General features: G+C 52.3%; 1 protein-coding gene across 1 annotated transcript in view; it reads right to left on the reverse strand.

Annotated features, from left to right (window-relative positions):
- Positions 1 to 2,016: 2,016 nt before the first annotated feature.
- TMEM114 (transmembrane protein 114) overlaps positions 2,017 to 21,903 on the reverse strand; it is a 28,634-nt gene continuing 8,747 nt past the window's right edge. The window contains exon 4 of the mRNA XM_039244349.1: positions 2,017 to 2,636. Coding sequence (XP_039100280.1) covers positions 2,617 to 2,636 — 20 coding nt within the window. The 3' untranslated portion in view covers positions 2,017 to 2,616. The remainder of the gene's footprint in view (positions 2,637 to 21,903) is intronic.

Genomic DNA, 21,903 nt, shown 5'->3' on the forward strand with positions numbered 1-21,903 from the left:
GTCCCCTGGGATAATACTTACCGTTGGTGTCCAACACACCTGTCGTGGTAGATCGAGTGTATGGAAATGTGCTAGTGTAAATCTTTCCTTAGGAAACAACGTGTGAGCTCCTGGGTCCAGTCAGAACCTCTCAGAACGCAGATCTGAGAGGGAGGACAAGGCAACTGAGCAAATACAATTCCCAGAGTCATTGCCCTACATTCAGATTCCCTCCCTGCCTCCAGCCTGCTGCCTTCAGCTTGTCTAGGTCACATCCTCTCTCCAGGGCTTGTAAATGGGGACATTTGGATGCCAGGATCTCTAAAAACCCCTGGGATTTCAGAGTCTGAGCCCGGGATCGTGACCAAAATTGGACACTGATCTCTCTGGTCTGGGTATGTTTGCCTGAGAGCTGCTTACCCAAGCTGCTAGAAGTTCAAAGACTGAAGACCTTACTGGAACGTTAGATGAATGTTATAAGGACCCACACGTGTCTCGTTCCCTGGTTCCCAGCACCCAGCAGACACCAGCAGTGCTCAGGGACTGGTTGCTCATTCGTTCAACAGACGCCTTCTGAGCAGACAGTGTGATAGGCTGCCCTCTAGATGTAAGGGTGTGTCATGAACAACATACATAGGTCCCTACCTTTGTGGAACTTCCAGCAGAGAGAAGAGACAGGCGACCGATAAGTAAAGCCCGTGTAAACCAACCAAGCAAACAAGTTCAAAGAGTGAATAGAGTTGATAAGATCAGGTAACGGGGTGGAGAGTGGTTGAGATGAAGGGATACTTTAGATTAGGTGCTTGCGCTGAGACTGAGATGACCAAAACAAGCCACCCATGGGAAGATGTCAAGGTCCAGCGGTCTGGGAAAAGGGAACAGCAAGTGCAAAGGTCCTGGGGCAGAAACTTGCTCTGTGCATTCACAGAAAATGAGCAAAGTAGATGGAGTATTGTGAGCAGGGGACAATGAGGGGGTGAGGCAGTCAGAGGAGCCACAGGAGTGGATCACGGAAGGCCTTCTAGGTGCATGGTAAGGAGGTAGGATCTTACTCTAAGTGTGCTGGGAAACAGCAGAATGTTTTAAGCAGGCGAGCAGCAAGATCTGGTCCATAGCTCTAAAGAACCCACTGGGTGCTTCATGGGAAACTGAGCTGTTGAACGAAGTGCCAAGCCGCTACTGTGTGAGTCTTACCCATCCGTGAGCAGGACACCGCCACGCTTTTCAGGAAGCAGGTGTAACCCTGCGACAGTGACCCTGGACACAAAGCCTCTCCTCACACCCGGCCCCCAGCATGTCTTCGTGAAGCCCAACTGGCTCTCCCTCTGAGACTCGCTCAACTTCCTGCTCCGTCCCCCCCTGCACACTTGGCAACCTCGTAGCAAGCACAAGTCATTCGTCAGCAAATCTAAAATATTTATTGTGCATATTTTAAAGGCCAAAGTGCTACATCATCGAGCTGCCGGGATGGGGACAAGGCCTCACAGTCCCCACAACTGAGATGAGGACACGCCGGGCAAAATTGCAGACAATTAATCTGTGCAAATGGAACTCTTCAGAGGGGACTGAAGCACTCGCTGAGCGCCGGAGACAGACCCGCCCGTAATGACCGCCATTAAAATTTAATGCGATTTGCTTATTTTTAAAAAATGGAATTTCTCCTATCCTGTATGGCCATCACTTACCCTACACACGTGGGAGGTGTTCGGGATGGACAGTGGAAGACTGCTCCGAGGGCGAGCTTAGTCTTGGGGACTGGGGCCGGCACTAAGATGTTCTGGGCGAGGAGGGGTCCTGGGCAGTGGGCCGGCTCAGCCTCTAGAAGTCTGAGCTGTGTGATTCCTGAGCCTCCCCCGCTTCTGTGTCCCCAGTCAGCAAACTGAGGACCACTTTGGACCCAGTCTCTTCATTAACGTTTTTTAAATAAAATATTATAATAGATACTAAGGCCCTAGGAAGGGTTAAAAAGCTACCCATAGACACAAGGTGTTGGTGGTTATTGTTTATTAAATAGAAAGAAAGATTTTTTTTTTTATTATTATTTTGATTCCTCCAGGCCTGAGACAGCAGATAAATCACACAAGTGTCGAGTCAGAGCGAAGCATGGGTTTCCAGCAACCAGGGTACAGAGCTTCATTGGGATTTTTTTTTTCCTTTTGCAATCTTTGCTGAAAGACATTTGAAGTGAAGTTAATAATTGAAACATAATGAATAATTGCAGTTTGGGGTCCATAGCACAATCATAATTGCCAGTTTATTACTTTTTTAATATATTTGCCGAGTATTAATAATGTTGAAATAATGCAAGAAGATCATGGGAAATAAATGAAATATATCATTTGTCAAGGAAAAAAAGGATTTCCACGCTGTAGGCACTGCTCTTAGGAGCTCGGTGATGAACACGGCAGTGTCCTGAACCTTTCATGGGGGGACGCCACCCGCAAATGGTGTTCCCGTATGAGTCTCACCAGGGCAAGGGAAGGCGAAGGTACAGAAGGCTCGTGGCACAGACGGCCTCATCGTCGTTTCTTGGGGTGTGTGGGCCACGGAGCCGGAGACCCCGCAGGGCGATGAAAAATGGTGCCTGGGTCTCCATCCTGGCCTTCCGGTTTGATCTGAGGCCAGACCTTTCCCGTCTCAAGTCCTCACGGTCCTCACTGAAAAATAAAAGGCAAAACAAGGGGTGGGAATAGGCCCTGAACTCCACCTGCCTCGTTGCTCGGAACCCATTTTCCTATTTTCTCCCCCAGCCCCTGCATGTTTGGAAAGCTCTTTATAGAATAATCTGAAGATGACGAAATTCACCAAGCCTTGCACTCTCCTTCAGGAACAAGGCAGCGACTAAGCACTGTCGTCTGGAAAGCGAGAGGGTTGGTGTGGGCATGTCAGCTTGAGCCGACGGCGGCTGGTGGCCGGGTGAGCCACGGCTCGTTCACTAGGAAGATCAGCTACGGTCGTGACGTCTGCAGACGCGTCTGTGGAACTGATTAGAGTGGATTCCAGGGTCCCTCTGACCAAGCCGCTCTCGCCCCTTTATGTGCAGACTCGTGTCCTTTTATGCGCGGCCCTGTCTACGGCGTCCCCAGGTGCCGCCCTGAGGTGCTGCAGGTCGCAGCCATTCATGGTCTCTGCGGTCCACCCTCAGCCTGTAGCGGAGGACTCCGTGAGCCTGGAGCATGGGGACCCCGTCCCTGTGGGTCTGGGGGGCGGGCTATGAGCCAAAGAGGACGATTCTTTCCCCGCCCCCACCTTGGAGTCACTTGGGACCCATCACCCTGTCTTTTTGCCATTTCTCCCCCTTTGGAGGAGAAATCCCATCCTGGGCCTGTCCCACCACTGTGTTTCGGAAGCACACGCTGGCCTCTGGTTTGCCGGGTCCACAGCCAGAGAGCAGTTTGCCCCATGAGGAATCTCCCGTTTCTGGTTTAGGTGAGATTTAAGTGAGGCTTTGGATTTTAGACTTTGGGGCGGATCCCCGGAAAGAGTTTAAACCCCGGGGACTTTGGGGTGGAATGAATGGATTTTGCATGTGAGATTTTGAAGAGCGCAGGCAGAATGCTATAGACTGAAGGTTTGCCCCCCCACCCAGTTCTCGTGCGGAAACCCCAATCCCCAGCGTGGCGGCATGAGGGGGTGGGCACCAGGGAGGTGACCGGGTCATGGGGGGAACCTCCTGAATAAGATTAGTGCCCTTATGAAAGAGACCCAGAGACCCTTACCCTCCTGCCACGTAAAGATACAGAGAGAAGACCACACCCATAAACCAGGAAGTGAGGCCTCACCAGACACTGAACCTTCCAGAACCTTGATCTTGGACTTTCAGCCTCAAGAACTCTGAGGCATAAATTTCTGTCGTATGTAAGCCACCCAGTCTATGGGGTTTTCCTTGGAGCAGCGTGAATGGATGAAGACACTGATGCTAATATCTTAACAAACGTTCTTCCCAGTTCATAGATATCCATGTGTACATGGAGATCCAATTGTACGTAAGCATGATAATATGTGTGTTCAACCATAATCTATTTCTCCCCCACCCCATCGTGTTCCATGCCAGGAAGCTCTTGCCATTACAGCAGAGCCCCGTGGAAGGTTTTCGTTATATTGACTTCCTGGTAGTAATCACCATTGACGTCCATACGGTCATCAAAAAACAGCTGTAAAAAGAGCAAGAAAGCTTTCTGCGTGCTGATACGGAACCGTCTCCAAGATAGGTTGTTAAGTGTGAAAAAGCGAGGTTAGATCACTGTTTACTTTGCTTCCATTTGTAGAAAAGAGAAGAGAAGACAGGAAAGGAAAGGAAAGGAAAGGAAAGGAAAGGAAAGGAAAGGAAAGGAAAGGAAAGGAAAGGAAAGGAAAGGAAAGGGAAAAGGGGAAGGGTAGAATACGTAAACATATTTGCTCTGGAGAAGAATCTGAAGAACTGGAAAGTCCATTTTTTTCTGGGAGGCCACCCAGTGGGCACGGATCCAAGACAGGACAGGGACATCTCATCGCACACACACCCCCAGCTATGGGATGTGGGTCCCCGTGATGGCATAAACCCAGACAAAACTCGTGTGGGTGTTGTGTTCTCTGTTTTACATATTCCACTGCGAGTGGGTATATACATGTATAATTTTAATAGAATTGGTGTTATGTTTAAATTACATCATTGATAGGATATATCGTTGGGACTGCAAAAAGAAAAATTAGGTCATCACTATATCCTCAGTTCCCAGCCAAGTACCTGGAATATAAGAAAGAGCTCAGTAAATATTTAACAAGTAACTTTAATGCCTGGAAAAATAGATACATTGGTTATTAAAGTATCATATCTGCGAGTTGTAATTCTTCTTATGGTTACTTCCATTCTTTCTCTCTGTTTGGAGGTTTTGCTCACAATCTGGGTGTCACCTTGGGCAGGTGTCACCTCTGCAGATAAAATCCACCTTGAATGCGGGAGTGAACAGACGTTTGCGAATCCCTGGGCCACTTTTGCTTAGGATCCTTCTGGCCAAAACCGTCTGGAATTCCAAGGTGAGGTCTGGAACACACGAGCTTCGAGAATCACATCCCTCCGAGAAGGGACTGGGGGTGAGGGTGCGGGAACCACGTCCCTCCGAGAAGGGACTGGGGGTGAGGGTGCGGGAGCCTGTCAAGGTGGAGACGCTGCACCCACAGGGGCAGACGTTCCGGGAAAGCAAGTCTCGTGCAGCAACGCCGCTCCCAGGCTCTTCATCTCGCTGGGAGAAGTAGAACGTACCCTGTCAGGGGCGGGAGCTCCTGGGCCCAATTACGTCCACAGCAGTCCCGGTCTTATTACACCTCAGCCTCAGTTTGCTCATCTGTAAGATGGGGGTGGTAATAATTGCATTGAACGCATTGTTCTGTTACGAGTCTTGAAGAGACACGACAGGGACAAGTCTTGGCACATGGCAGGTGCTTCGAAAAAAATCTCAGCGATTATTCCTCTTTTAATCACATCTCCAAGGCGGGCAATGGATGAAGGACTCAGAAAAGGCCACAAGGGGAGAGCAGGGCTCAGTGAGGTGGGAGCTGAGCCTGGGCCAGCCCCCCACGGGGTCTACTGATGACAGTGACCACAAATTTGATGGCAGCCGTCATCAGTTAATCACTTGTTGTATGCCAGGCACTGCACTGGGCATGCTATACTATCTCATCTAAACTTGTGACGATATCATGATGTTGCTAATATTATTTCCGCTTTGCAAATGAGGAAACAGGCCAGAGAAAGGGCAGGTAGCTTCCAAGAAATTGGATCGCGTATGTCTAGTCCAAAGGCCCTTCAGCCTCGGACTCAGAACACTGTACAATTTGTCACGAAAGCAGAGGTGTGAAAGGGACGTTATTAATAATGCCGGGATCGTAGACAGAAGCCAGGACGCCCCAGGTGATACCAAATGACACCTCATGGTAAAGAAAACAGAAGTACCTTATAAGCAGTGACATCCAGGAAGAGACCAGAGACCACTGAGCTGACCGTGGGTCCGGAAGGGAAAAGGACTTGGTTACCCAGAGCACTGCTTTCTTGAACTGTGTTCTCCCTGTGCTGCTCATGGCAAGCCCAGGCCTAACCCGTCCCACATCTTAAATATATTTGACATTTCAAAAAAAATAATTAATCGTGTCGGTTTTATTAATGTTTTAAAATATAAATTAAAAATGTGACAAATGAGTGAGGAACGGCAGTCTGTTTTAATGAAAATTTCATACTCTCCATCAATAAATCATAGACCAAAGAGAACCCAGCATGGCCCACAATATTTCTTGCCTGTCAGCGTTACCGGAGTTTGCCAAAGTTAACTTGGCAGAAAGGTCCCACTTGGGGACTGGGGAGATTCCGGAATTGCACAGGACCCAAATGGCCAGACTTCGGGGAGGAAGGGAGCCGGCCGCAACGAGGCTGGCTCCAAGAGATGCGGCCTGAGGGTCCCCAGCATGGAGCTGGTCACTTTGGGCACCTTCCGTCAGGACGCCACGGCGGCCAGGGAAAAGTCCCCAGTGTGGGGTCGAAATGGCGCAGGATGGCGACACTGCGCATCTATGCACAGCCTGCCTGGCCAGGGAGGGAGGAGGTTGTCCAGGGAGAGCGCATCACTGGAGGAAGCAGAGCCCGGCCCCTCTCTGGCACCCCCTCCGGGTGCTGTTCCAAGTTAGGGCCTATTCGCAAACTTGCATCCTGACCCTCTGCTGGAGTTTCATTTTGTCCTTCTTGAACACTGCCAACAGACGCCTTACCTAGCCATTGGTAGCAACAAGCCGGTTGTATCTGTTTTGGGGGTTTTAAAGTGTATTTACTTATTTTGAGAGAGAGAAAGAGCATGAGAGGCGAGGGGAGGGACAAAGAGAGAGAATCCCAAGCAGGCTCCACCCTGTCAGCACAGAGCCCGACGCGGGGCTCGAACCCACGAACCCTGAGATCATAACCTGAGCTGAAACCAAGAATCGGTCGCTTAACCCACTGAGCCCCCTGGGTGCCCTATTTTGTATTTTTATTTTATTTTTTTTAAATGTTTTATTTATTTATAGGAGAGAGAGACAGCGTGAGCAGGGGAGGGTCAGAGAGAGAGGGAGTCACAGACTGAAACAGGCTCCAGGCTCTGAGCCGGCAGTCAGCACAGAGCCCGACGCGGGGCTCGAACCCACGAACCGCGAGATCATGACCTAATCGAAAGTCGGAAAGTCGGACGCTTAACCGACTAAGCCACCCAGGCGCCCCCCCTATTTTGTATTTTTAAAGGAATTCAGAAGAGGAGAGCCATGAGCTGCCCTGGTCGTCTACACTAGTGTTTGATCCTGACGTCTGCTCCCCCTTCAGCACTACCTTGGAAAACCTTCATATCCAATTTGGGGCTTGCAGAGGTTCAAGTCGAGGCCCTGTCATCCGGGTCGGCTGTTCAAAAACTTTTAGCACACCAGCGGATGTATGATTGAAAATACAGATCCCTCGGCCAGTGGCCGTGTCCCTCCTGATTCCCGTGGGTTGGGGGACAGAAGACACGAGTGTGCCTTGTACCAAGCACCCTGGGTGAGTCGATGCAGGCAGTGTGCACACCACACTTTCCTAAGCGCTGGGCTGCGTGAGCCATGGCGATGACGTGGAGTGGAGCCTGGGGGTGGTGGGCTCTCAGGGAAACCGGGGTGTCCCCCCCCAGAACCACCTCCATGTCTAGCTCGCAGTCTTCCAGGCCATTCTCACACCCTCCTTCCACACCAGAGAGCAGCAAACCCCGTCTTCCGAGGCCAGATTGAAATGCCAGAATGTATGGAGATTAATCACAGAATAATACAAACTGCCGCTTATCATCTCCCATATATTTGACATAATTACCCTACAAGCAACATGAAAATGTTCTACTGTAATAACTCCCAGCCAGAAGAAAAAGCGGCGTTGCTGATAACACGAAAATAGAGAAGAATACAGAATAGAGCCCTTCGAAAACTTTTAATTAATTTTTCCCCCTTTCAGCATAATTGATGTCAGTTCAGGCTTTGGTGTTTTCAAAGTGCTTGGCCTCGTAGTGAAGAGATTTAGGACCAGTGCCTGTTTACTGCAGAGCGAAGCTGGGTCCTGGTGGGGGACTAAGGAGGAGCGATGTAAGGAAGATTTAGGCGTGGTTTTTTGTTTTGTTTTGTTTTGTTTTGTTTTGAGAGAAAGAAAGAGAGCGCAAGCAGGGGAGGGGCAGAGAGAGAGGGAGACACAGGATCCGAAGCAGGCTCCAGGCTCCGAACCGTCAGCACAGAGCCCGATGCGCGGCTCAAACTCCCCAAACCAGGAGATCATGACCTGAGCCGAAGTCAGACACTTAGCTGACTGAGCCTCCTGGGTGCCCCAGCCTCTCTACATCTTTTACACATAGAGCATGGCTGTGTCCCCTCCCGGTTTAAATTATTTCCTCACTCCCCATTTACTGCACTGCGGAACCTAAGACCCAACGTCCTTTGGTGTCACTCACAACCCTTCACGGGCTGGCACTCATCGGCTCGCCTTGCCCGGTGCACCTCCCGTCCCTCCCCACGTGCACGGCTCTTCCCAAACTGCTGGAAGCATCCCACTGCACCGGACTCAGTCCAGTCAGGCTGTGATAACAAAGCACCGCAGCCTGGGGGGCTTGTAGACAGCAGACCTGGGGCACCTGGGGGCTCGGTCTGTTGAGCGTCTCACTTCGACTCAGGTCATGATTTCATGGTTCATGAGTTCGAGCCCCGCGTGGGCTCTGTGCTGACAGCTCAGAGCCTGGAGCCTGTTTCAGACTCTGTGTCTCCCTCTCTCTCTGACCCCCTCCCCCCGCCCGGCTCATGCTGTGTCTGTCTCTCTCTTTCAAAAATAAATAATAAACATGAAAAATTAAGAAAAAAAAAAACCACAGACACTTAGTTCTCTCAGGTCTGGAGGCTACTTGTCCAGGATTAGGGCACCAGCACGATCAGGCTCTGTGAGAACCTTCTTCGGGGCTGCAGACTGCTGACTTCTCAGTGCATCCTCATGGCAGAGAGAGAGCCCAAGGAAGCTCTGTGGGGTCCCCTTTATAAAGGCACTAATTCCATTCATGAGAGCTCCACCCTCACGACCTACCTATGCCCCAGAGACCCCGCCTCCTCATACCATCACGTGGGAACCTGCACCGTAAATTCGAGGTTGAAACCACCTATCTCTCTAGGTAAACTACTATGATTCACTGTCCAAACCAACATCTATAACCCATTATTTCCCTTTTCCCCTAGACTGCCAGGAAGCTCAAAATTAAATGTCGTATTTACTCATCACTAGTTTTCTCTTTTCTGCTCTGTGATTTTATTGTTGCTGTTGTTTCCTATCTTCCATTTGCTGGCCCTATTTTCTCATTTCATCCATCACTGGTATTGCAGATGACTTCATACAGGTTAACCGCAAAAGCTACATAAAAGATATTCCCTCTAATACTTGCTTTATGTTGGACTTAACAGATAAGCATGCCTTTCAGATAAATAACAAGCATAATTTTGATGAGCAAATATCTGTTGAGCACTGACTATGAGACAGGCATCGAGCTGGGTCCCATGCATACAAAGAAGAAAAGAAGATGGTGCCTTCATTCAAGGAATTCATTGTCCCCCAGGAAGCAGACATGATTACAGCCTAGTGAGGGTACCGGCCATGATGGAGGTGTGTCCTGGGTGCCATGGGGGAAGGGAAACGTCAGGCTTCCTGGGGAAGTTGGGGAGAGGTTTCCAGGAAGGCGTGATATGTGAGCGGGGTATTAGCGGATATATAGGAGTTCGCTGTTTGGAAAGATGGTGCTCTGAACTTCAAGAACATCAAGTGATTTGATGTGGCTGGAACTTCACACGTGGAATGTGGGGTTGGTAGACACACAGTGCGTTAAGAGGAAGAAGGCTAGGTCATGAAACTCTTGGGGGCAGACGTTGGCTGCTAAGTTTCAAGCTTATCCGGCAGCCCCTGGTCTATAATAACTGTTTTGCGTATGGGGACTCCATTTCGATGTTTAGAAATTTCATGGTAGTGGTTTCAGCGCAAATTGTCTGAGAAAACCCATCACAGCAAAAGTTATGGTAAGTTCAGCGATGCGTTTAAATTAATTTGTACTTTGTTCAGCCCAGTCAAACCTACCGACATTTGAAAAATAGCTGCACCCGGCGAAACATACGCTGTTCTCCTCATTGCTGTAAATAAAATATGACTGTCTAGTCCACGTAGTTACTCTTCTCCCCAACATCTTGGGTTGTGAGGCTCGGCATTGAAGCATGGTCTCTGCCCCACGTCCTTCCACACCCTTCTCTTGTTTTTCTGATTGTTTTTCTCGGTCCTCAGTGTTCTCAGACAATAATCTATTGTTGTCAGGTTACAGGCTGAGGGGTCTGTCTACTTGGGTGTCTTCAACGGCACCCCCCGGGGGCTGAGTAAATCAGATTGCTGGGCCATACTCCCAGCAACGGGAGTTTTTGATTCAGTGGGTCTGGGGTGGGGCCCGAGAATTTTCATTTCTAACAAATTCCCCACCCATGCTGACCCAGCTGATCCAAGGACCACACTTTGAGAAGCACTGATTTACATCAACTCTCTTCAGCTTCATGAACAGTTTGTCTATGGGCTTATGGATTTCTCACATATGTTCACCTTTCTTAAACTTCCCCAACCCTTGGCTTCATGGAGAAATGCTCACAATATAGAAAAATAATCAGGGGCACCTGGATGGCTCAGTCAGTTAAGCATCCGACTTGGGCTCAGGTCATGATCTCACGGTTTGTGGGTTCGAGCCCCGCGTCGGGCTCTGTGCTGACAGCTCAGAGCCTGGAGCCTGTTTTGGATTCTGTGTCTCCCTCTCTCTCTGACCCTCCCCTGCTCATGCTGTCTCTCTCTCTCTCAGAAATAAGTAAAAAACATTAAAATTAAAATTAAAATTAAAAAAGAAAAAGAATCAGATGGGGGAATAAATGTCTAGAAATAACGCAGGACTCTGACACCTGCGTGACGTCTAAGATGGATGGTCCCACACATTCTCAACTCATTTCAAGCCGGTTTGATCCTCATAACCCCTCCCCCTCCGTCACCTCCCATCACGTGTAAATATTTTTCACGTGAGAGCCACGACTTGGTATAGTTACGTATTCGCTATGAGAAACTGAACATGCGAACAGACAGTGGCCAGACCGGATGTAGAAGATAGAATTGTGACCCACCCTCTGCAGCCACCAGCCCAGGAAACCAACCCACTGTCTACACTAACGCCAGCCCAGGAGGCCGGGCTGCTTTCTGAAAGTCAGACTGTAGGAAGCAAAGCCACTGTCTCTAGCAACCAGTCCAGAAAGCCAGACTTTTGTTAACAGTGGGCTCCAAATGAGCAGGATTCCATCAATCACTGCCAGCTCCCCCCATTTTTGTCCCTTCTGCCAACTGGGGACCAACCAGAGAAAGCCAAACACACACCCCTAACCAATCCCATAAGACGTCTCTACTTCCAGTGAGTCCACAGCCAGCCTCCCCGAGCCAACCCTCCCTTATGTCTCCCACCGCTTTCCTTCTCTGCCGGCCTCGGCGCCTCGGCCAGCATGCAGGGGAGTCAGCCCCCGCTGCCTGCGTCTTGGCAAACTCTGAATTAATAGCCTTTGCCTGTTCTCATTTGGTTGGTCTTTGTTTATTTCCAGGTAGCTGAAGGACCCAGAAGGAAGCCACAGCCAGCTGAACCTTGGGGAGACGTGAGCATTTCATGAAAAGACCCAATAGGGTATTTATGCAGTCTGCATACAATAGTTGCCGCATGTATGTATTCTCAGGTCACGTATGTATTCCATAATTAGAGGGAGCCCCCTAGTAACTGGTGAGCTGAGACTCCCCCTGACCCCCTAGGAACTGGTGAGCTGAGACCCCCCCTGACCCCCTAGGAACTGGTGAGCTGAGACCCCCCCTGACCCCCTAGGAACTGGTGAGCTTAGATACCCCCTGACCCCCTGGGAACTGGTGAGCTGGGACACCCCCTGATCTGGGCATTAAACACAGCGTCCCAGCAGCTCTGTGGAGGACGGGGAGTAAGGAAAGACAGAACTCGCCGGGCTTCCTTTACGTGGACCCGACGGGAGCTCTGGACCAGATCCTGCCCCGTGGCGGAGCCGTTCCTTGTCCCGCTGCCCTTGCACAGCTGGGCTTTCCTTCCTGGTCAGGAAGGGTCGTGGTATCATTGTCCCAGGCAGGCCCTTGCGTGGCCTTAGGGGTGAAGCTGTAGCAGCGGCAGACCACAGTCAAGGCCACAGTCACGGTTACGTAATTAGCAAGATAGACTTCCTTCAGGAAGCCGAGGGGCACGCTCACAGCTGAGGATCCCCTCCTAATCGCCGGGTGTGGGGGACCCGTATTCCCTTTGCTGGGCCTGTGGCTCGCTCTTTTCACCTCCAACATCTGGCCCTGCTGGAGCCATGGAAACATTTCCTGGTCTGGGTAAGACAAACCCCAGGAATGAGACTCTGGCCACAACATTTGGCCAGAATTTTTCAATTTCATGAGGAAAGGGAGATGCAGGCCCCGCAGTCCCGGAGCTGCTGCAACACGACCCCCAGAAAACCCTGGTCTTTCTGAGTCAGTCAGACGTCCGGAGTTTGAGCCGAGCCCCCGCGCTTAGCAGCAGCGGGACCCTGACTGTGCAAGTGCCTTCCCCTCTCCGCCCCTCCCCCTCCCCCTTTGTAAAAAGGGCATAATGTGAGCGTCTGCCTCTCAGTGTCCTGTGAAAAGACGCATTTGAAGGGCTTGGCCGTATGCCCAACCCACAGCAAACGCTAGCAATTTTAACACCCACTCCTCCAGCGCCAGTGGCACTTAGAGTGTGTCCTGGGGGCAAAACCTGCACCCCCCCCAGCGCCTGCCCCTTAGACCCGTGCAGCCGGACGGCCGTGCTTCACGGCCTTTTATTCACTGTCACCTTCTGTGACTCTTCTTCCTCATTTCCACCCTCACCCATGACGTTGTAATTGTAAGGCCACAAGTCTAAACGTCTAAACCAAACTGACTCCATGACAGGCTTTAAGTTTCCCCTCTGAACTAGAAGGCCTGAGTTTCAGCTTTCCCAAAACTATCAGGCAGTTACACATTGCCCGAGGCAGGAGAAACCACCCTTGCAACACCCAATCAGGAAAGGCCAGCGACCACCCTCCACATTACTAAGGGAGAGGCCTGGAGATAGAAACTACAGATAGGACCCTGTTACCTAATGTTAAAGTTAACCTATTAGTCGCCGAACAAGACCCTAGGCTCGCTCTGTGATTGGTTGAATTTAAAGGTACTCTAAATGTTGTAATTGGATCCCGCCAAAAGTAACGAATACTCTAGACAATGTGTATGGTCAAACCCGCTGTCAATGATGTTGAATTATTATGATTGGATCACTGTTCCCATGTCACAACTGCTGTAACTCCCCCATCTCAAACCCCATAAAAACCCTACTCTGCCCTTGTTCGAGGCTCTCAGCACGGACCCATATGCTGGTGAAGTCTGTGAGCCCAAGCTTAAGCCCGTAATAAAGCCCTTTGCCTTTGCATGTGTGACTTGCTCTCCCTGGTGGTCTCTGGTCGGTGAGGATACTGCAATCTGGGTATAACATAATAACCCATGAAATTTTGAACGTATACTGCATAGATACCTAGATAGAGATAGAAACAGATATAGATACAAATGCAGATACAGACACAGGTATAGATACAGATATAGACACAGATACAGATACAGGATATAGGTATAAATACAGATACAGACACAGATATAGGTATAGATACAAATACAGAAATAGATATAGATACAGACACAGACACAGATAAAGATTCAGATATAAATATAGGTATAAATATATCTGCTTCTGTACCAGGGCCCTTTGCAGAACCACAAACCAATGGCCATAGCCAAGAGTCAATTTTCTGAGTAAAGATAAAATCTTACCTGCATCTTTTATTCATTGTCCCGCCCATCAGGAAGTGAACAAAGATCCTCTGTATGTATGTGTGTGTGTGTGTGTGTGTGTGTGTGTATATACACATATATATATACACACACACATATATATATACACAAAGTATACACAGGCGCCTGAGTGGCCCAGTCGGTTAAGTGCCCAACTGTGGCTCAGGTCACGATCTCATGGTTTGTGAGTTCGAGCCCCATGTCAGGCTCTGTGCTGACAACCAGCTCAGAGCCTGAAGCTGCTTCAGATTCTGTGTCTCCTTCTCTCTCTGCCCCTCCCCTGCTCGCACTCTGTCTGACTCTCTCTCAAAAACAAATACATTTTTAAAAATTAAAAATTTAAATAAAAAAAAAAAGCGTAAAAAGCCAAGGCCTATTCCTAGTGGCCAAAGCAAAGAGGGAAACCGTGTGAGCTGCACGATTCCCAGTTTCCTTGGATAACAGTCCACTAAACAGATATGGGGCCTCCCGCATGAAGACCCACGTACCACTCAGTGAGAAAAACGGTTGTAACTGCTAAAATCTAGAACCACGCAAACATCCTGGGGGCGGGGGGGCGGGGGGGATAAATCGTGCCCCACCCCTGCCCTAGAACACCGCCTGCATGTGGAAAGTTCCAGTGTTGGTGCCCCCGGGGGCGGAGCCCCACATGTGGTCTTGCTGAGGGAAGAGAGGCCAGTCCCCAGCCAGTACCTGCTGTGGAATTCCTCCTGTGTAATGTTCTCAAAATGACAAAACTCTGAGACAGGGAACGCACACGTGGCGGCCAGGCACCCGTTCTGGGGTGGCCCTGGGCGCACAGCCACAGCTGGGTGGCAGAAGGGGGCTCCTCCGCGGGGATGGAGAATTCTGTATCTTGGCTATAGTGGTGGGTGCGTGAGTCTATATGTGGGAGAAAATTGCACAGAGCTGCACACACACACACACACACACACAGTAGGTCTGCGGTCTGTACAGCTACATGGGATGTCACCCCTACGGAAGCTTCCAGTAAAGTTGAGGGGATGCTGTGTCCTTTTTTTTCTTTTCCCAAGTTTCTGGGAGCCTATACCTCTTCCCAGATACAAAGGAAAAGAAGCCAGTGGCTCTTACGAACCGTCCCACGTGCTCCCCGAGCTCTGCAGTCGGAGCCCCGGCCTTGCTGGGTGAGCACGCCCTCCCCGCCCTCCTCCAGCCCGATCGCGGGATGCATGGGCGTGAGCAGCTCCCGGGCAGGCTGAGCTGTGGTTCTGAAGCCTCTTTGATCCCGCACTTTGGGCCTGTTACCACTTAAGCTGCCTGTGTTTAAACTCTCCCTGAGTGACCTCCAGCCTTTCATCCAGGCCCTTTGATGACTCCGTGCTGGTCACTTGCTAATCCGGCTGAGGCTCCCGCTTCCTGGCTTCCCACCAGGTTTTCTTCCGCCTTCGCATCTTCTCGTTTGTGGCTGACCCTTCCCTAGCCCAGGGCCAGGATGCAGAGGGCCTGGGAGCCGCAGGGGTCCTGACGGCCGCTGTTTCATCCCCTCCGGGCTGGAGGCGCTGAGCTGACCCCGGGGCATCCGCTCGCTGATGCCGCTTTCCAAACCGAGACCTGTGACTCAATGGGCATCACTGCAGAATCCTTTGAAATCGGAGTTCCGGAAAAACCGTGACAGGTGGTCCCTCCTGAGGGTGTCGGTGGCCAGGGTTTAGTGGACCAGCCGGTGGGGGCCAAGCCCGTTCTGCCACCAGGTCCCCCATCAAGCCTCTCCTCCTCCCCTCCTGTGCTCCAGGCGTCTGAGATCCCGGCTGGAAAGGGATTTGCAGACGGGACAGCACTTTGCGAATGAAACGTAAGTGGTATTCTCCTCATTTGAACTGGTTCTCCTCCAAGACCACTTTCGGGTTGCTGCGGTCCCCATTCCGCCCGTGCAGTCTATCATCAGACACACCGAAGGCTGCCCCACCTGGAGGCCGGGAGGCGAGCGGCCCTTGGGGCAGCTATTACCAGGCAGACTCCTGGGACCAGAGAAGTCCTCAGGTCATAGACGCTTGTGGCAAAATCCATCAGCACATAAAGGCTAATGGCATGGCCCAGAGCAGGTGGTAAATGGTAAATGTCCTATTCCACAGCCTAACTCTGTTTACCCTCCCCAAGGCTGAGGGGCTTAGCACAGTCCTGACGTTCACTGTGCTCGCAAATCTCCCAGCAGGGAGGCTTGGTGCCGACATTGAGTCTCTCTCTCTGCTCAGCCTCAGTGGGGGCAGCCTGAAGGTGGGTTCTGGAATCATGTGAAAGCTGCTCACTCCCACGTCCCGCGGGTGATGCCGGTGGTCAGCGTGGCCTCTCCGTGAGGCTGCTTGGGCTCCCTCACGCCACGGTGACTCGCGGTCCCCAAGGGCGGGGATCCAGACGGAAGCCGTGTCGCCTCTTACAGCCTAGCCTCAGAGGTCGGGCAGCCACACTGCTGGCACCTGTTGGGTAGAGGCAGATCACAAAGGCCAGCCCACGGTCAAGAGAAGAGGAATCAGACCCCACCTTTTCTAGGGGGAGGGTCAGAGAATCTGCAGATGTATTTTAAAACCACTACACTATGTGTGTCATTTCCATTTTATAAATACAGAACATTTCCTCTAGGCCAAGTACATTGCTAGATACAAGGGAGACAGAATTGGCAATTCACTTGGAAGAGAGATTTAAAAAATAACTCTGGAATCAAACTGTGTGGGCTCTACTTCTAGAGCCAACTAGGATTTCCTAATTTGCATGCATCTTGCATGAACCTTTGATTAATACCCATCTCGGAAATGCCTGCATTGTTCAAGAACGCTTTTGTGCACCGGGTCATCACATATGGTTGGGCAGGTTGGGCACTGCCCAAGGCACCCCTCCAGACAGCCAGGGTGAGGGTGAATTCTGAACTGCACCTGCTCACCAGACTGTGTGCTCTGGGGCAGGGCTGGTTCGCAGAAGGACCTTTCCTGTTCCCACCTGCGAAGTGAAGTGTCCCTACCTGGAGGGGCGCCTTTTGCTAATTTACACAAAGGTTCCTTATGAGCCGGGGCTTACATGGGCTGATGGTGGCCTTGTTTATATAAGCACATTCCTCAGTGAAACGTAAAGACGTGCCTGAAGGGAACACACAGGTGCTGGAAGAATTAGAGAAACTACCTGGTTCGTTAACTATGTTTGTGCATGTGTGTCTTTATCAACAATACCTAGGTGGATATAGAGACCAGAAAAAAATGCACCAAAATGTTAAGAGGTGTCATCCTGAGTGTGGAACTATGGGATTTTCTACAATGAACATATGTCACATTCGAGAAGAAAAATAATGAATAATATATTTAGATGGATGGATGGATGGATAGATGGATGGATAGATAGATAGATAGATAGATAGATAGATAGATAGATAGATAGACAGACTAGATAGATAGATAGATAGATAGATAGATAGATAGATAGATAGATAGATAGATAGGTAGATAGGTAGGTAGATAGATAGAATGGACAGATAGATGGGATGGATTCAGTACTTAGGTAGGTATGATAGGATGGGTGGATGGATGGATGGATAGATAGATAGATAGAAGACAGATCTGAATCAGTCTGTGAACCGTCAAACTGTCCAGGGTCTAGAGCAGAAAAATGCCCCTGGGATGGGATTTGGTCCTAGTTCTGATATCTGATACCTTGATTTGTGAATCTGAGCGAATTATTCCCTTTCTCTGTGCCTCAGTTTATTAATCTGTGAGCAAGTGACCAGCACCCCCAACTCTTGCTCCGAAAAGATCCAACAGCTCAACCCAGATCTCAGAAGGAAGCCCTAAGGTGTGATGGAAACAGGAAGGACATTCTCAGCCCAAATACCCCCAGAGGAAGCGTGGGTCCAGCAGACGGCCCGCCAGGGCCAGAACCGGGGTGGGACAGGCGAGGCGCTCCCCTTGGGACAAATGTGAAGGGTTTGACCCTGTTCGTGTGCCGCCTGTGAATCTTCCTTCAAGTGTTTGGGCCCCACCATCACATGAGGGTGTGTCATTTGAAGAAGGTACCCAGCGCTCTGCCCGGGAAGGAGGCTCGCGTGCCGGGTGACCCATCCTCAAGGGAATTCCAGGGAGCTGCCAGGAGAAGCCCAGGGCAGATGACAGTGACCTCCAGCTGAGCACAGGCGGATGCCATCTGTCAGCCTGATCCAAGTGCCCAACCCGCCGGCTGTCCCCTGCTCTGCGGGGACCCAGGGCCCTGTCTTCCACCACCAATGCCCCTACATTTTTGGTTTCTCGCCATCTCGCTTCTGTTTTTCCTGCCGCTCCTATCTCTGCAGGGGGGTCTCTCCTGCCCGTCTCCGCGTCAGCTCCATCTCCTCCACGGCCTTCTCCCCACCCCTCTCTCTGTCTGTCTCTGTCACTGTGTTTCTGCAATTCTCAGGTGTCCTCCGTGCATGAGAGTGCATGTGCTCCTGTGTGCACCTGCGCGTGCGCGTGAGTGTGCATGTGTGTTTCCGTGTCTCCCGCCTCCACCCCACACACACACACACGCTCCACGTGATCCAGAGGGGACCTAGCCCATAAATATTTGACAAAGCACGGGCTGTTGTAACCAGGCAGAGATGACCAGTCTGCCTCCAACCTTCATGGAGACCTAACACCCGTGACCCAGTGGTTGGGTGTCATGTGCTGGGGACATGACAGTGGAAATTCACTTGGGGTGAAGCAGAGACCGTGGATCGCTCCCCGTTTTACTGTAAGTGGATCGAGGGTGTTGAAGGGGGGATGGGGGTGAGAAGCCCGGTGTCGGAGGGAGGGAGGGAGGGGTGATGACGCTGGGGCGGGGTCTCGACTCACCCTGGATCCGTCACCTGCGCAGTACCCCCAGGCAAGTGCTTCTCTGCTCCTGAGGCTCCCCATCTGCAAAATGGGGCTGCCGATGCCTGTGCTACCCGCTTCCGGGCTCCCCAGGGTGAGAAGTTCGAGGCCCAGGTGCTAGAAATGTGGTTTCCCTGGGTCCCTGGATGGTGCTGATGTGAAGGTGGGGCTAAGAACCACAGGCGTGGGGCCTATGCATTCCCTCACCTAGAAAGGTCTCATTGCCTCAAAATAGACTCAGGATGGAATAGAATAGGGCAGGACAGAACCAGACAGAATGGAATCGCAAAGCCCACTTATCATCGGCACCTCCTCGCTGTGGGCCCCCTCCCCCCTCCTCTTCATCCCCTCTGCCTACATAGCTCCTGCCCCCAGTCACCTCCTACACACACACCCCTCCTTCTTCCTTCCCTTCAAACACATGAGCGTGTTTCCACCTCAGAGCCTTTGCACTTGCTGCCACCTGCCTGGTCGCCGTTTCCCCACATGGCAGCTTCCTCACTTAGGTCTCAGCACCACCTCGTCCCGAAAGCCCTTCTGAGCGTCCTTCCTAGAGTAACTTCATTCTTGGCCACCCCCTAGCTCATGACCCTGCTTTATTTTCTTCATAACCCTAATACTACCTGAATTTCTCGTGTGTATCCTTGGTTCGTGTGTGTGTTGTCCATTTCCATGTAAGCCAGTCAGGCCAGGGATCTTGTCATTCACCTGCAGTCATGTGTCCCCAGGCCCCACGAACAGTTCTTGACACATCGTAGGAGTTGGGCAAGTGTTTACAGAATGGACGAGATTCTTTCCAACTAGTTCCTTGAGAACACACGTGCTTTCTGTTGTGACGACTCATTTCTGTGCCCGTAGCGGGTTCCTCAAGCTCAGCACACCTGACACGTGGGACGAGGTAATTCTCTGCCGTGGGGGCTGCCCCGTGCACTGAAGGATGCTTAGCCGCGTCCCTGGCATCTGGCCACTGGATGCCGGGGGCACTCATCCCCAGCTGTGACAACCAAAAATGTCTGTGGCCTTTGCCAGTGTCCAAGGTGGGCAGGAGATGGTGAATCGCCCCAGCGGAGAGCCCCCTGCCCTGCAGTGTGAGGCACCCAGGGGGCTGAAGAGTCAGTCCTTGGACCGATTTGAGAATCAGGGCCCTCCCTGGGTGCAGTTCCACAACATAACCACCAGGTGGCAGCAAAGACCGCGGTCTCAGTAGCATGGTTTCCCTCCCTTTGAGAAAATTTTTCGTTTGTCTCCGTGCTTACGTAACTGATTTTGCATCTTGGCTCGCTCCCTCTTCCCGTAGGGCCCTGTGAGCTCTCCGCCCAGTTTGCACTTTTCCAGACTAAGAGGGGAGGCAGCGGCAATGTCCTGAGGCCACCGGCAGACAGCAGTCATCGTGGAATCAGGCAGGTCTCGTTTCCATCCCTTTCTGTTTGTGCCCCCGGGCCAGTTAACTTAGGCTGTCTGTGCCTCAGTTTCCTCTTCTGTGCCCAGCCTCACTTGTCTCCATAGTCCTCGGCACTGATCACCTGTTTTGCACGCCTCCCTCCTCAATCATGCGGCAGCTCAGAGGGCGAGGGCCCCCAGTGTTTGTTGAGTGACTGACTGACGGCATGTAGAACGGTGCCGGTGCATCAGTACTCGGTGAGTGTCAGCTGTGATGATGCTCGTGCCGTGGTGAGCAGGGGAGGATGTCATGCAAGGATGGTGATGTCGTGGTAGGGGTGATGGTGTCACGGTGAGGACAATGGCATCACGATGTTGACAACGGAACTGTCATCTTGTGGCCCCCATCCATCAGCACTTCCCTAGGGACTTTCTTGATCTTGCAAGAACAGGTTCAAAGCCTGTGCACTGGAATCATCCAGAGAGTTCTCCAGCCCTAGGTACCGTCACAGCCAGGATGCAGCCCAGGGCTCAGGGCTTCTTAAAGACGCCGGGGGATCTAACGCGCAGGAAGGTGGCCCTCACCCCTGCCACTCAGCACGCCCTCCAGATCTGTGTCACACAGAGCGATCCTGGACACAGCGCCCACATCACCCAGGGGCTGGTCAGCAGTGTGAATTCTCGGGCCGCCAGGGCCCCTGACCGACTCACTCAGCCCCTGGGGAGGGCACCCGCCACGTGGGTTTGGACACCCCGAAGAGTGTCACACAGTCGGTGTGAGCAGAGCCGCCCCGGGGGACTCGGATATGTGGACAGCGTGGACACCCCCATTCCCCTGGGCCGGAATACCAGGATGAAAGGAGGGATGGAATGTTCTGGGGGCGGGGGCAGGGACGCAAGGGGTCCCTGAAGGCCGCCCCATCAGCTAGCCCCATGGGGACCTTTCAGTTCACGTCTCAGAACTACCCCCACCGCGTTCACCGAAGGGCCCGCGTCACCCCCAGACTCGTTTCCCCGCGGGAGCCAGCCTTCCCGGAGAGCCCTCGATGCCAGCGGGGCCGAGCAGGTGGCACCATCCCCAGGCCCACTAGGGCCACACGCAGCTACTGCCGAGTCGATGAACGAGAGCCGGCGGAGTGTCGCCAGGGCCCCACCCGTGGTGGACATCGCACCTTGGGGAGAAGCCCACGTGAGGGGCTGGGGGGAGACTCCCTGCTGGAGGCGCCTTAGGGTGCGGCACTGCCTCGGGGGCCTGCTCGGTGCTTAATCTCCAGCGAGGGCCGAGACGTGCTGGAGCCCAGCGCGTGTGGCCTTCGCCCCCCGTGGGCCTGCGGCCAGGGAGCGGGCTCGGTCAACACTCCACGTGGAAACCGCCTCCACCCCGGGCACTGGGAGTGCGGACTGTCCGCGAGTTGTTCCTGTGCCTTTGAGGCTACGGCTCCCCACCGAGTGTGAACGTGCGGATCATTCTTCCCTCTCGGCCCGCGGCCGACCCCCCCTTCCTGTGAACCCCCACCCGCCACCCGAGAGCGAGTCGGCGGTTCTCCCACGACGGCGGTGAAGTGACCCACAAGGGGGCCGGCGCCGACGTTTCCGCCCCGAGGTTTCAGCGCAGAGCCCGGGTCCCTGAGAGCCTCCGCTCCGAGGGGGCCCTGCCCGTCCGACTCCAGGACCCGGGCCGGGCGGGACACACGGGCACGGCCGCACGGACAGCGCGGAGGCGGCGGCCCCCAGGCGGGACCCCCCCCCCCCCCCCCCCCCCCCCCCCCCCCC

Source organism: Hyaena hyaena, unplaced genomic scaffold (assembly GCF_003009895.1).
Source record: "Hyaena hyaena isolate Hyena2069 unplaced genomic scaffold, ASM300989v1 scaffold_238, whole genome shotgun sequence".
Taxonomy (NCBI): Eukaryota; Metazoa; Chordata; class Mammalia; order Carnivora; family Hyaenidae; genus Hyaena; species Hyaena hyaena.